Consider the following 15247-nt stretch of genomic DNA (forward strand, 5'->3'; position numbering starts at 1 on the left):
TTAGCTTATTCTATGACGTTAACACATACTGAGACATATTTTCAGCCAAGATGGTAAAATGTTACTTCAATAAAATGGGCGTTAAAACTTGACAAAATGGCTCTTCTTAACCTTTGGGTTGCTGACCCCTGTTCAAGGCAGAATGAAAACCCTGTCCCCCTGCCTCAAGTACTGGGCAGCATGGGCTGACCCACACTGTCCCGTCACAGAGGAGCTCGACAATGAGAACCTTATGGACATCTGAGAAACTTCAAAAAAAAATTTTTTTCACTTTCACGTCGTTTAATAAGGTTCCAATCTGGGCATATGAATAATACAATGGTTAATATAACGGTTAATATGATGATTAATATAATGATTTGAGTACAACACTCCTGTTTATATAATTCACCACTGTTTTTTTTTTTGGATCAATGAAGGGAGCTGGATTTTATAGTCATTCATTGGATTGGTATGTCACATTAAGGTGCTACTGGCACAAAAAGAAAGGAAGGAAAAAAATTAATGTTTTTCATGCTACTGGTACACGCATGTCCCATGTGAAGTCTATTCTAGAGAACCGAGGGAAAACAAAAATAACAAAATTATAGATAAACAAGATGAAAGGGAATATTATTGCAGCAGATCAGAGAGTGTTTATCACACACTGCAGAATGACACTTCCTTACGCAATACGTGTGAAAAGATTGCACAAGGGAGTGAAAAATAGTTTCTAAACTATATAAATCTCAGGGCTACTGGATGTTTTACCCACAACAGTCATGAAGCTGGACACTGCCGCTGCGGACCTACAGAAGATCTGAATCAGACATCTGAATCTGTTTTAAATGCTGGATCCATGAATTTTACTGAGGCTAACAAAAGTGACAACTGTCTCCCTTATACCTGTCCAGAGAGATCTGTTTCTACTGCAGTGTATGTGTTTCTGTATGTGTGTGCAGCTGCTGCTGTTCTGCTAACAGTGTGTGGAAATCTGCTGGTCATCATCTCTGTTTGTCACTTCAAGCAGCTCCACACACCAACTAACATGCTCATCCTCTCTCTGGCTGTGTCAGACTTTCTGGTTGGAGTTCTTGTGATGCCGACAGCATTAATATGGCTGATCGAGTCATGTTGGGTTTTTAAGAGAATTTACTGTATGTATTTTCTGTGTAGTGCTTATTTTCTCTCAAGCATGTCTATATATAGTGTTGCTCTCATTGCGGTTGATCGGTATTTTGCTCTCTCTAATCCGTTCCTCTACACTAAAGCAGTGTCTGTAAACACAATGTGCATTGCAGTTTTATGTGACTGGTGTTTATTGTTGGCATATAATTTAGGAGTCCTGTTCTTCAATTTACCTTTCACAAGTCTGATCATGTGTCCTGGAGACTGTTATTTCTTGTTAGATGAGGTCTGGTCTCTGGTTGATCTTTTGGTGACATTTGTTGTCCCACTTGCTGTTATAACCACACTTTATGCTCTAGTTTTTGTTATTGCAAGGAAACATGCCGCTGCTATCAGAGACCTTAATATTCATACTAGAACCCAAGCTTCAAATAATGCGGCAGAGTCAATGAAATCGGAGAGAAAAGCAGCTAAAGTCCTTGGCATTTTGGTGTCTGTGTTTTTAGCTTTTTTGTTTCCATATTTCATTTATACCGTCTTGGGTAATGTAATAGAAACTGAAGTAGAATCATATCAAAAAGTTCTGATGTTGGTGTGTCTTAACTCAACTGTCAATCCAGTTATTTATGCTTTGTTTTATCCGTGGTTTAGGAAGTGTGTTAAACTCACTTTAACTCTCCAGATATTCAACACAGATTCTTCACTGATAAATGTTCTTTAATTAATTTATATGTATTTAATAATTGTAGCTGCACATGATGTTTTTGAACAAATAGGGGAAAGCCCCCTAATAAGCTCACTTGCCCTATAAGCTTACTTGAAGCTTTAATGTGAAGCTTTTTTTGTCATTTGATGCATATATATATATATATATATATATATATTTGATTTGTTTACTTTCAGAATTTGTTTACGATTTATTAGGCAAGTTTTTTAGGTTGGAAGCAGAATCACATGGAAAAGTCTTGACTCATCCTGCTTTATATGAACCATTTATTTATGCTTTGTTTAACCCATAGTTTAGGCGTGTTACTCAAAAAAAAAAACAAATACACTGCAAACTGTAAGTACCTGGACTTTGGCATAGTTACTACTATTTTAGCTTGGGACATCAGAAAACTGAATTAAAACATTAAATCAATCACTGGTTATGTTATCTTTGATTTGAAAGCTTTTGCATTTGCACTGCATTGACTATAAAAATCTATTTAAGGGTGTCAAATATAACTGAACACATTAACCTAATCTACAATAAATTTATGACGTTTATTTCTGCAGCTTATACAATTGTATAAGTATGTATGTATACGATATGAATGTATGATATAAATGACAAAACTGTACGGTTCATAATAGTAAAAAACATAAGTCACAGTAATAGTAATAAACAGAAGTCATGCAATATCCATACATTTTCAGCTGTCCTATATCCATGACCCTCTTTCTTCCCTCCAAAGTGTTTTCTTTGATGTGCAGATTTAGCATATCACAAAACTTCAAGAGAGAAAGTACAGCACAGAAAAAACTCCAGATAGCAGATTAAAAAAAGATAAGGAAAGAGGGGAAAAGAAAAAGCTGAGGGAGGGAAAACACCATCACAACCATGTGTGTAAAAAAAAGTGAATAAAAAAAGAGTAAAAATCTTATTAATTATGTAATTGACTCCACTGCCATGGACCATTGTAGTGGACTGATGTGTACAGTCCATCCACTCCCATCTAACAGACCATCGCCTTCATACTTACACAAAACGGAAACAAGAGCCTTTACCAAACAGGACCATAAAACCATAGAATTTTGAACTAAAAATCATGTTTGAAGTGTAAGAATGGTCCGTTATGACATGGAAACAAGCTCTAGAGTCTCTGAGGTCAGCTAATGAATGTAAACCAAATTTACTTTAGTGTATTTTAACTTTGCTGAGCTAAGGCAAATGTGTTGTAATGTTGTCAAGTGAGCTCTGTTTCAAGCATATTTAGCAATTATCAATTTATTACAGTCTACCTGAACTCAGGTTTTCCTCTTTGATAGTGTGTCGGTTGATAGTGTCCAAATAAAGACTGAGTTCTATTCTGGATTTGCTTCTTTTCCAAAATATCCAATCTTTAAATTCTTCTGAAACACAATATTAGTTTAAACATTCCATTGTATTTGATGAATCCTTCAATCATTGAAGAGAACTGACCAAAAAAGTGATTTTCATTCTTGCTTTTGCAAAGTAATTGGGGGTTGTCCTTGATAGCTAGTATGATTAATCTTACGCATTCCTGCCTGACACAAGTACTCTGGAATTTGTGAAACAAATGACAAAAAATGTGTTCCATGAATATTCTAAACATTCTCCCAGCTGGACTCGAACCAGCACCCCTGGCCTTACAAGCCCAGCACCCTACCACTGCGACACCGGGAAGCAGAGGTGATGAGCGGAATTACACCCCACTGAATGGTGGGGAAAAAATGAGAGCATGGTGTAACACAAACAAAGGATAAATTAAAAAAAAAAACTAATGACCAAACCAAAAACACCTCTCAAAGGAGAGATGGGCAGCTGACTATATTTCAGCCTCTACTTTTCTTTCTCTCTCTCTTTTTTTGTTCTCGTCTACAATCAAAACAATGTTTCTTTCTCCTTCTTTTCCTTTTTTCGTTTTAATTGCTTAGCTTAGAGCCATGGCGCCAACTTTTTGGATTTCACCCAGAGAGGGAGGTCTTAGTGGACAGCCAGACTCGCTGACATGGTTTTAAACCAGCTGTTGGTACCAAAAAGCCATAGGGAAATATTATTGCATGCGGCTCAAAATAATCCCATGGCAGGGCATCTGAGGCAGGAAAAAACACTCAATCATCTAATGGTCCATTCTATTGGCCGGACATTCGTGGGCGGTGCCTCAGGATACCAAAAGAGATCCTGACTGATCAGGACACTACATTTATGTCACGCACTTTATATGAACTATACAAATTGTTGGGCAATTAAATCGATTCATACCAGTGTTTACCACCTCTGAACGGATGGACTGGTCGAATGCTTTAACCAAACCCTAAAAAATATGATTTGGAAGTTCATTCACGACGACGGTAAAAACTGGGATAAGTGGCTAGAACCACTGTTGTTTGCAGTGCGAGAGGTCACACAAGCCCCTTCTGGGTTTTCCCTTGGGAAGGAGGATGGGAGGAGGGACCTTCAAACAGTAAAAATGTAATCCAATATGTTCTTCACCTGAGAGCAAAACTCCAAGCACCGGGGCACTCAACTTAGGAGAATTTGCTCCAGGCTCAAGAACGTCAGAGTCGCGTTTTCGCCTACGCATGGCCATACTGACCTCACAGAACACCACACAGAAACTCCTCCTGGCATGGTTGTATGCAGCCGGCCTTCTCAATTTTTATTGCCTGAACACAAAAAGATGGTTGTTCAGGATAAAATCCATGCTATGCTTGATATGGGGGTAATCGAGGAGTCTCAGAGTGACTGGAGCAGCCCCGTGGTGCTTGTCACCAAGCCCAAAGGGACCGTTTGGTTCTGTGAGGACTACAGAAAAGTCAACACGGTGTCTAAATTTGATGCATACCCAATGCCGCGTATGAACTGCTCCATCGGTTAGGTGCTGCACATTTTTACTCAACACAGGACTTGACCAAGGGCTAATGGCAGATCCCCTTGACTCCAGTATCCTGAGAAGCTTTTTCCATGCCGTTTGGGTTACATCATTTCACCACTCTCCCGCACGGGTTGGTCGGAGCACCAGCGATGTTTCGGCAGCTCATGGACAAAATCCTCCGCCCACACTGTGCTTATGTCGCTGCCCACTCAAAACGGAGAGCCAGTCAGGCTGAACCAGCAGGCTAAGTAGCTGATGATATTCACCTGTGCCTTGAGAGAGAAGGAGACCTGTAGTGACACAAGCGAAGCAAAGAAAAGAAAAAAAGAAAAGATGAGACTGAAAGGTCCCAGAGGATGTGCTCTTTAATTTATATGTGAGCTTTTTTCATGATATTCAGAATAAAATTGTGTCTCCACACCCTGCTCCCGATGTCCTCACTCCTCCCACCCCTCTAAAATCGTTACAAGTGCGTTAGGATGTAAACTTATTCTGAACTTGAGATGAGATAAAACTTGAGCTCACGTTGCTGTCTGTGTGCTATATCAGCACTTCTCCCCATGTATACAGTAAAACTCATTACCCCTTGGTATTCTGGGATTTTGAGTCTCTGAGAGTAACACTGCCTCGCCGCTGTCAACCTCTGCCTGCAACCAGCCTAACAGACTGACCCTTTACAGGACCTCCTCTCCCAGGGACGGCCCCAGAAGTCCCCAGGCCTGCAGCATGCCTTCTTGGTAGCTCTCTAGCGTGACGGATTGTAATAAATAATGATGTGGGGAAAGTGAGTGTGTTGTGTACTGTTAGAGAAGAGTAACTCCCAGCCGGATTGAAACCAGCGACCCTTGCCTCATAAGCCCAGCACCCTACTACTGCACCACTGGGGAGCACAAGGGGCAAGCAGAATTATACCCCTCTATTTCAGCCTCTGCTTTTTTTTTCTCTCTTTTTGAAATTTCTTCTTATCTAAAATCAAAACAATGTTTCTTTGTCCTACCTTTTCTCTTTTCTTCTCAATTGACTAGCTTAGAGCAGTGCTCTGTTTTCTGCTCTTTGTTTGTTTTCTCTTTTACCCTTCTTTCTTCTTTTCTTACTTTGCTTTTGTATTTATACCCACTTGGGCTAAGTACCATACCGGTCACCCCTCTACAAAGGTGTGACAAGGGTGAGCTGTCTGCCACAACCTTAAAAGCCGGTATCAACAGGTGCGCTCGGTTGGCACTGTTTACCCCTTGGTATTCTGGGATTTTGAGTCTCCTGGAGTAACAGTGCTTTGCCATCGCCCTCTGCTGGCAACCAGTAGCACAGGCTGACCCTTTACACATACACATTGAAAGCACTGTTAATACCACTATGGATCAACATAATGTGGGCAATACTGCAAACATTACATATACATTTCTAGCATATTGGCCAATTTATGTCTGCAACAAAGCTTAAATTTGATAAGCTTTTATCCAAGTCATAAATATTTATTTCACTTAAAAGGACATGGTCTTAGGCCAACAACTCTTGCATAAAGAGTGAAAAAAAAGTTCTTTCCCATGCTCCTCCCAGATAAATTTTGTATGCAACCTCTTAACCATATAAATGTCAGAGCTGCTGGCTCTTTATCTGCAGTTTCTTTTGTTGATGGAGACTGCTGCTGCCTTACCAGGAGATTCTCTAAAGAGAATTCAAGATCTTAATTCTTGAGTGCACTTAAATTGCTGAGTCCATGAATCATACAGAGGCTAATCAATCCGGTCACTTCCTGCCGCTTTCCTGTCCAGAGAGATCTGTATCTACTGTTTATGTGTTGCTGTATGTGTCTGCAGCTGCTGTAGTTCTGCTAACGGTGTTTGGAAACCTCCTTGTTATAATCTCTGTTTGTCACTTCAAGCAGCTCCACACACCGACTAACATGCTCATCCTCTCTCTGGCTGTGTCAGACTTTCTGGTTGGAGCTCTTGTGATGCCAACAGCATTAATATGGATCACTGAATCATGCTGGATCTTTAACAGAATATTTTGTATATGTTATGTAATAACCACTTATTTTCTCACAGGCACATCTATACATAACGTTGCTCTGATCGCAGCTGATCGATATTTTGCTCTCTCTAATCCATTTCTCTATGCTAGAGCGGTCTCTGTGAACACAATATGCTTGGTGGTTTTATGTGACTGGTGTATATTGTTCTCTTATAATCTAGCACTTCATCATTTCGACAGTAACTTCAAAAGTGCAGTAAAGTGTCCTGAAGACTTTGTTGCCTTGGATGAGGTTTGGTCTTTGGTTGATCTTCTGCTTATTTTCGTTTTTCCATGTTCTGTTATAATCATATTGTATGTCCTAGTTTTTGTTATTGCAAAGAAACATGCCACCGCTATCAGAGACCTTAATGTCCATACCACGGTTCAGACACCAAAGAATGATATCGCAATGAAATCAGAAAGAAAAGCAGCTAAAGTACTTGGAATTGTTGTGTCTGTGTTTCTGGCTTGTTTGTTTCCATATTTTATTTACAGTTTATTAGGCAAAGCCATTGAAATTGAAGCAGAATCATTTCAGAAAGTGCTGATCCTTGTTTATTTGAATTCCACCATTAATCCAGTTATTTATGCTTTGTTTTATCCGTGGTTTAGGAAGTGTGTTAAACTCACTTTGACTCTTCAAATATTCAACACAGATTCCGCACTGATGAATGTTCTTTAATGAATGAAATGGGTATTACTGTTGGCACAGTACTGCACATTTGTGGGCACTGCATTTATACATTAGTTCTGTGTTCAGAAAAGGTACTTGGACTCCATCATACTCTAGAACACCAAACAGCGTTCTATGAACTCCAGGAATACATGCTCTTGGTTCTACAGCTTTAAAATCAAACAGCTTCAGTTGATTCAAAATACAGCTGCCAGAGTCTCACTGGGAGTAAAAGAAGGGAACACATCACCCCCCCACACCCCCCTCTTCTTAAATCCTTATACTGGCCGTCAGTCTGTTACAGTACAGAGTTTAAGGTGCCGTTACTGCTCCATAAATGCTTTAATGGTGCAGGAGCAGTGTATTTATCTGATCTGCTGAAATTATTATGTACTAGTCAGTTAGTCCTGCTGAAGTTTAAGACTAAATATGAAGAAGCAACATTTAGCTACTATGCTGCTCTGAATGCAACCAGATGACAGAACATTAGAAAAGCCCCATTACACACTTTGAAACCTGGCCTGAAAACGTTCCTATTTGAGCAGCTTTCATCTCAGTTTAAAACACTGTAAGCTCCTCTGCACTCCTCTCCTGTAAGAGCACTATGTTATTCTAATTTAAATTTTATTTTGATTTTTACTTATCCTAATTAATTTTTAATTTGATTTTTAATTCATTGATTCTTCCCTCTGAAAATCTACTATTTCAATCATGTTTTAATCACCTTTCTAATTTATATTGTCCTTCACGTTCTTCTAGTCTCCTTTACAGTTTAAATGACTTTGTATTTTATTATTTGTAAGGCACTTACACTAAACTGGCCTTGTGATGCACTGCGGCTTTCATTTATTCACTAGAGTCTAACAACAGACTTTTGCAGAGAGCAACACAGACATCTGAAGTTGTGCTTTATTTAACAGTGTGCTGTTTCCCAGATGAGATTTCTGGATGTCACACTTCTGATGAGTCATGTTTGAAGAAAATAACTCTTTGCCTAAGTTAAACTAGTCTTAACACTTTAAATATTAAAAACATATTCAGCAATTGATAAGGGGTCATACAGACATCATTTCAATTCATCTAACTTTTGGGCAACAATGCGCTCACAGTGTTAAACATACAGTAACAACAAGCAGGTAATCCCTTTGAGGCCTTCTGATGTTCACGTCATGACTTTTTCTTTTAAAAAAATATTGGATACGTACAAACACACAAAACCTGGAAGCTGTACTAACCAAGCTACACACACCAAGACATTTAATTGGATCAAAGCTTCGCTGAGTTTGCTGTTTTCATGGCACACCAGGATAAAGTGAGAATCCAACTTCAATAAAAACTGGAAATGATGCTACCAGTTGGCTGACTGCCAGTATATTCTTTTTTTCTTTCTTCTTTTGTCTTTTAAATTTAATATTTTGTGACATAACTAAATAATATATGAATGCTTTAGTGCAAGTTCTGCCAGGGAGACTTCAATGCTATGTCACTCATTGCTCTGATCAGTCACAAGCTTCCACCTGTCTTTAAAATGACTCGATTTACACATCACACATCTGCTTTGCTGCTTTCAAATGCTGATGTTTTGTCCTTCTTATTCACATTGCCGACATATCTCACTTTGAGATTCTGAGGTGTGTCTCCACCGCCATCTACGCGCAGGAGTGCTCATATTCACGTCCAGGAAGCTCCCTGGTCTTCTTGGCTGTCCGAGAGGATTTCGAAGGTGCTGGGTGACAGCAATTTGTTAAGGAATGATCTCCCCTCCTGGCTGCTCATATTTTGGGCTGCCTTACCTTTCCTATTGACAGCATTGCTCCAGCTGTTTCCATGGCGCCTGCACAACCCGCGAAAGCTGGAAGGAAGTGTTCGAAGTCTTTCTCTCCTCGCTGGGCAAAGAGGTCCTGTGGGTCTCTTGCTCATCTGCTTTCCCACCTTCGATGCTCCCCGCCTCCGGTTTCTCAGGCCCCGACTGCCCCAGATCTCCGATTTGTTTTCGGCTAAGTGTGCCTCGTACATTTCTCTCTTCGACTCCAGATTGGACTGGTCTGTCACAGACACTGAATTGATGGTTCACCACTTTGGCGGCCACTGCATGCTGGTTTGTGCTGATTGTAGGGCTCAAGGTCACTCATCTGCCCTCTGCCCTATGACGTACGCTGCTGCAGCTGCACCCACTGGCCATAGTGATGAAGCTGCAGGCGATCCTCGAGACAGATGGACCTGCCACCTTGTTAGTTTTAATGGAAACATTTTGATCTGTCCACTCCCATATGATTGTATTAAAAGCAGAACTACAGTCAATAACAGCTCAACTCATAAGTTGTGCTCTCAGCTGAGTGGGGGAATGAAGCAGATGTTGATGTTTGTGGAAAGTGCTCATAGTTGAAATCCAGGCATATCATTTCATACACAAAAACTCCTGAACTTCAACAAAAACAAATGATTAGAAACGTTAGTGTGTCTCCAAAACATTTTAGTATGAAATAGTGGCTAACACCATCGCCCCACACATGAGCAGTAAACAGTTATGCTGTCACCATGGCAATGTTTACATAGTTTCATGCTGTTGTTTCATGCTGTGAAAAAAAGACAACATGTAAATACAGCATTTAAAAAAAAGAGAACATGTAAATACAGCATTAAACATTTAGGTACTATTCAGGTTTCTAAAGACAGATTTATTTATCTGCAAAACACCTCCAAGCTGTACATGTGTATTCATTTTATTTCCCGCTGGGAGTCCATTAGGTCCACAAGCCTACTGCAATTTTAAAATGTTTCAATGGACTAAAGAAATACTGCATTCAGTGAATGATTTACTTAGTTTCTTGTAAAATGATGCTGTGGTACTGCCAGGATGTAACAAGAAGAATTTAGACTGGAGCTTAAATAAATTAAATGCATGAAATCAACTTGACATGATTTAAATAGGCTGAATTTCAGGGACCACAATGGATCATCATAATATATGTGATTAAACTTACATGTCCAGCAAGTTCACTGTGTTAAATCTGCAGCAAAGCTACAGATTAAATTGTGATACATATCTGAAAGGATATAATCCATGGCCATTAACATTGAAAGGTACTGGGAAAAATGTTCCCCTGCTCCACCCATTACTGAATATGCATCACGCTGCAAGTCAAACAAATTAACATGGCCAACTTCTCAAACATATAAATATCAGAGCTGCTTGTTGTTCATCCTGCAACTTCTTTTTCATGGAGATGGACTATTGCTGCTTTACCAGGAGAATCTCTCAGAAGAACCCATGACCTGACTTATTTCAACTGCTGAAGTACTTCAACTGCTGAATCCATGAATTATTCAGAGCTTAACCAAACTGATCACTGCTTACATTTTTACTGTGCGGAGAGATCTTTATCCACTGTTTATGTGTTTCTGTATGTGTCTGCAGCTGCTGTAGCTCTGCTGACAGTGTGTGAAAACCTGCTTGTTATCATCTCTGTCTGCCACTTCAAGCAGCTCCACACACCAACTAACATGCTCATCCTCTCTCTGGCTGTGTCAGACTTTCTGGTTGGAGCTCTTGTGATCCCTATAGCATTAATATGGATCATTGAATCATGTTGGATTTTTAATAGAGGTTTCTGTATAAGTTTTGTATTAACAGCCTTTTTTCTTAAAAGCACATCTATATTTAATGTTGCTCTGATCGCTGTTGATCGATATTTTGCTCTCTCTAATCCATTTCTCTACACTAGAGCGGTCTCTGTGAGCACAATGTGCTTTGTGATCTTGTGTGACTGGTTTATTATGTTCTTTTATAATCTGGCGGTTCACTATTTCAACAGAGACCTCAAAGGTTTAGTAATGTGTCCTGGAGACTGCTTTCTTGTCTTCGGTGAGGTCTGGTATCTGGTTGATCTTGTGTTTATTTTTGTTTTTCCATTTGCTGTTATAGTCATACTGTATGTTCAAGTGTTTGTTATTGCAAAGAAACATGCCACTGCTATCAGAGACCTTAATATTCAGACGAGTACTCAGACATCAAAGAAGGATATTTCAATGAAATCAGAGAGGAAAGCAGCTAAAGTACTTGGAATCGTTGTGTTTGTGTTTTTGGCTTGTTACTTTCCATACTTTATTTACAGTTTATTAGGTAGGGTAATTGAAATTGAAATTCAGTCATTTCAAAAAGTTCTGATCCTTGTTTATTTAAACTCCACTATTAATCCAGTTATATATGCCTTGTTTTATCCATGGTTTAGAAAGTGCATTAGACTAGTTTTAACACTTCAAATATTAAAAAAAGATTCTGCGCTCATAAATGTTCTTTCTTAAGCCCACTTAACCAATAAGCTCACGTGCAGTTTTAATGTGAAAAACCTTTTGCCATTTGCTGTCTGTAAATTTGATTTACTTACTGTTTATTTTGTTTATTCGTTATTAGGCAAGTTTATTATACTGATAGATGAATTGCTCATGGATGAAACGGGTCTCACTATCACGTTAGTTCATTTAACCAGATCTTCAAAATGTAGAAGAGTCAAGACAAATTGACTGAATTGTTATTTTGTTTGTTTGTTTATGTGGCATGTATAGGAATTTTGGAGGATTTGGCATTTCATAATTTCACACCTCCACAGTAAAAAAGCACAGTAGTCACTGCATAATGACTAGTGGAGTTACCATGGCCAGGTGTGGTTCTCTCAGTGTAGGCTGGTCCTTCCTGCATACATTCACTTGTACCTATTGTTTCTGATGAGTCTCACAGAGACTTCAGTTACATTGTGAATATTTAATACTGCCATTACATTCTATCAGTAACAAAACTGGAGCATTAAACAGAATTATAAAATGACTGTTACCAGCTCTGCCTCGGGGACTGTGTTTTGGAACTTTGTTTCTGTTCTACATACACCTGGCCCTAACAGCACTTTACAGGTTTGTTCTCAAATTCACCCAACAAAACAATAATACTATAAAAAAATTAACATCTGTCTGATAGAAAAACATACATTTATTTTAGACTACAACTTTTGTGGCTTAAAAAAAGACAAGGCTTTTAAACCGAAAAAAGCTATTAAACAGAAAAAAACACCAATGTAATGGATGAATGCTTGAGTATTCAAATTATTTGGGCCAGCCTTAGTCCTACATACAGTTTACAACACAGTAACATATAATATATGACTTATCCGAAAGCATGGGGTAAAGATTTGATTTAAAGGGTGGTTTTGATCCCTTGTAATATTTAATGCTTGTGAACATACCCTAAAACTCCACAATCATCTCCTTTGTTTTATTTACATTCAAAACGAAAGTGTTGAGATTACATACACCATTCAGCTTAATCCACTATCCCCATTCGTACCTATTAACATACTAAGTCACTAAACCAGTTCATGAGGCGTCAAACACATTGTGGCGTCAGCATAGTGTAAGACACAGAGGAGGCCGTGATTTCCACAAGAAGTGCTCTTTATTAAACACCAGGACAGAAAGGCCATGCAGAAGCCCAAACCCAGAGGGGAGGTCACTATTAGCCAAAGGCTTCACCCTCACAGTGGATCAATCCCCAACACCAAACACACTAACTACACCTGTACACTGGCACAAAATAACACAAATAACATACATACACAACGTAAACTAAAGCTACATCAACATCACTGGTGAGAGCCCCAGGGAATCATATTCCGCACAGCAACAAGTGGTCACTTGGCATTACTGCTGGACAGCAGCCGTCACTGTGATGCAGCTGTGTTTGGCACTGGAGAGGAAAGCATGACAGGTGCTTGTAGATCCGCTACCTGAACATGATCACCTAGCGATACTGACCACAGCCTTCCAGTGACGCTTTGACGAGTCGGTTAGACAGCTGCTACTGAAGAGGCACAGGCTAAAGGGAGAATGGATCAGCATGCTGGCAGCAGAGCTCAGCACAATGGTTCAACAGGCATACTCAGCTTCCAAGAAGACTGCGCAGGAAGAGTTGGAACCCTTCCTAAATGCGCAGCTGTCAGAGGACTTGAGACAGCACGTGAAACTCGCAGATTAACACAGTGTTAAGCAGACAGAGAAGCTCGAGGAGAAGACGATGTGTCGAGGAGGCCCAGACAGAGTGGCGCAGAAGCAACTGGTGTGCGGGTGGTGCAGTAAGAGGGAACACCATGCCTGTCAATGCCATGAACATGAGCCGGCAGGAAAATGGAAGCCAACTAGGAAGAGTAACTGCATTAGAGGGAGGAAGTTTCTCCTGGTCATAGCAGGGAGCCTGAGCCAAGCGTACAAATTCTGACTACCACCTATACAGGATGCGTGCATGCTCAGGCTGCATTTCCTCAAAGCGGCTGGGGCCATGCTCAACATTAGGAGGGAGCTTCAAGAAGGGACAAGTGAAGCTGCTTGACGTGGCTAGTGGTAGATCCCAGAGTTCCATGGGCAGCACACACGAACAGCACCCCTGTCAGCACTGATGACATAGTGAATGGTTGAGAAAACAGAAGACAGCTAACAGGAGTGAAACTGCAGCTGTCATCTCTCCCAGTAGCACTGGACTTCACACTGCGAGGTACGAGGAGTTTAGCCGTGCCAAGGAGGACCCCTGCCACTGTATTAATATAATCCGTCAGCCTAGTTTGGTGCCGCAGTGCCAAGGACACAGCACCGAGAGAGAACTGGGGATACCCCCTGTGAAGGAGCAGGCACCCCGAGGCATTTGTGCTGTCCTAGATGGTGGACAAGCCCGGGCTCCAACTGCAGTGAGGCCACGGTATGAGTGATACATGCTTGCACACCCCAGGGACTTTGTTTGGGCTGTGTGGGTCGCTGGGACAACTGACCCTTGAGAGAGGCTGTCTGGCATGCACAGTGAGCTCCACACTGCGTGGGGAAATTAGCAGGTGTGGCCCTGCAAACTGGCGCTCAGGGCGCACCACACTCCCAATTAAAAACACAGCTCTTGTTGTACTGGTACCTTTGGTGTGTAGATGCATTTAACAGAGTAATTGTGTCCAAGGAGGATGGACTTTGTGGGTAAACAGTGTCTCCTCTTTGTGTTGGGGAAGCACTGGGCTGGGCATTTCTGGTCTTCGTAATGACTCACTGTCGAACTGCCTGTTAAAAAAGAGCATTAGCCTGTATGCGCAATGTTTTTTGTGGCTTCTTCTTCGCCAATGCTACAATATTTGATAATTAGAAATTGCATATGCTTGAGAACCATGTATACAGAGTAAATCAACAGACATAAGACACATCGCTTGAATGACCTTATTCTTAATACTTACTCAATACTTACCCATGGATACTGAATGCTGGACAAATTGATTCTGTCTTTATGCAACCAGCCAGGGGAAACTCTTGATAAGACACTAAACATGTTCTTAACTTATATACTGTCACGCCTTCTTCCAGCCTGGCTGAAACTACAGCAAATGGGGCTGCCCAGGATTTCAATTCCCAGAACTCCATGCACATGACAATGGACACTCACCAATCCACCTATCAGCACTTCTCATCTCCAGACTACTGATTACTCTCACACCTGTTCCTTATTTCCTTTGTTGGTTAGTTTAGTATTTAAGCCCTGGCTTTAGAATAAGTTATTTGCGAAATATTGCCACCTATGTGCGCACTGAGCATTTCTCCAATGTTTCTGACTGCTTCCCTGTGTATGATCTGTTTTCTGTTCATGACCTTGATTCTTGCTGTACCCTTTTGTTCTGTGTTTGTGTTCTGGTTTTCGACTTTCAGCTTTGGTTTATCGACCACATATCTCATGGTCCTCCCGCGAAATAACAGTTTCATCAGACTATTGTTACTCTAATTGTCTCACATTTCCTGTACTCAACTGAGTCAGTTCTACCACCATTGAATGTCCCAA

At 40.5% G+C, this 15247-nt stretch overlaps 3 protein-coding genes across 3 annotated transcripts; all 3 read left to right on the top strand.

Annotated features, from left to right (window-relative positions):
* Positions 1 to 838: 838 nt before the first annotated feature.
* Positions 839 to 1828, top strand: LOC118816257 (trace amine-associated receptor 13c-like). The gene has a single exon (XM_036582778.1). It carries the CDS (start codon positions 839 to 841, stop codon positions 1826 to 1828), a length of 990 nt encoding a protein of 329 aa, XP_036438671.1.
* A 4598-nt stretch (positions 1829 to 6426) lies between these two features.
* LOC118816258 (trace amine-associated receptor 13c-like) lies at positions 6427 to 7407 on the top strand. The gene has a single exon (XM_036582779.1). It carries the CDS (start codon positions 6427 to 6429, stop codon positions 7405 to 7407), a length of 981 nt encoding a protein of 326 aa, XP_036438672.1.
* A 3309-nt stretch (positions 7408 to 10716) lies between these two features.
* LOC118816259 (trace amine-associated receptor 13c-like) lies at positions 10717 to 11703 on the top strand. Its single transcript, XM_036582781.1, has one exon. The coding sequence runs from the start codon at positions 10717 to 10719 to the stop codon at positions 11701 to 11703; it is 987 nt and encodes a 328-aa protein (XP_036438674.1).
* Positions 11704 to 15247: the final 3544 nt, after the last annotated feature.

This window comes from Colossoma macropomum, unplaced genomic scaffold (assembly GCF_904425465.1).
Source record: "Colossoma macropomum unplaced genomic scaffold, Colossoma_macropomum, whole genome shotgun sequence".
NCBI classification, from domain to species: Eukaryota; Metazoa; Chordata; class Actinopteri; order Characiformes; family Serrasalmidae; genus Colossoma; species Colossoma macropomum.

What these genes read in the sequence shown, in the direction of transcription:
- LOC118816257 (XM_036582778.1), top strand. Translation starts at nt 839, where the DNA reads ATGAATTTTACTGAGGCTAACAAAAGTGACAACTGTCTCCCTTATACC.
- LOC118816258 (XM_036582779.1), top strand. Translation starts at nt 6,427, where the DNA reads ATGAATCATACAGAGGCTAATCAATCCGGTCACTTCCTGCCGCTTTCC.
- LOC118816259 (XM_036582781.1), top strand. Translation starts at nt 10,717, where the DNA reads ATGAATTATTCAGAGCTTAACCAAACTGATCACTGCTTACATTTTTAC.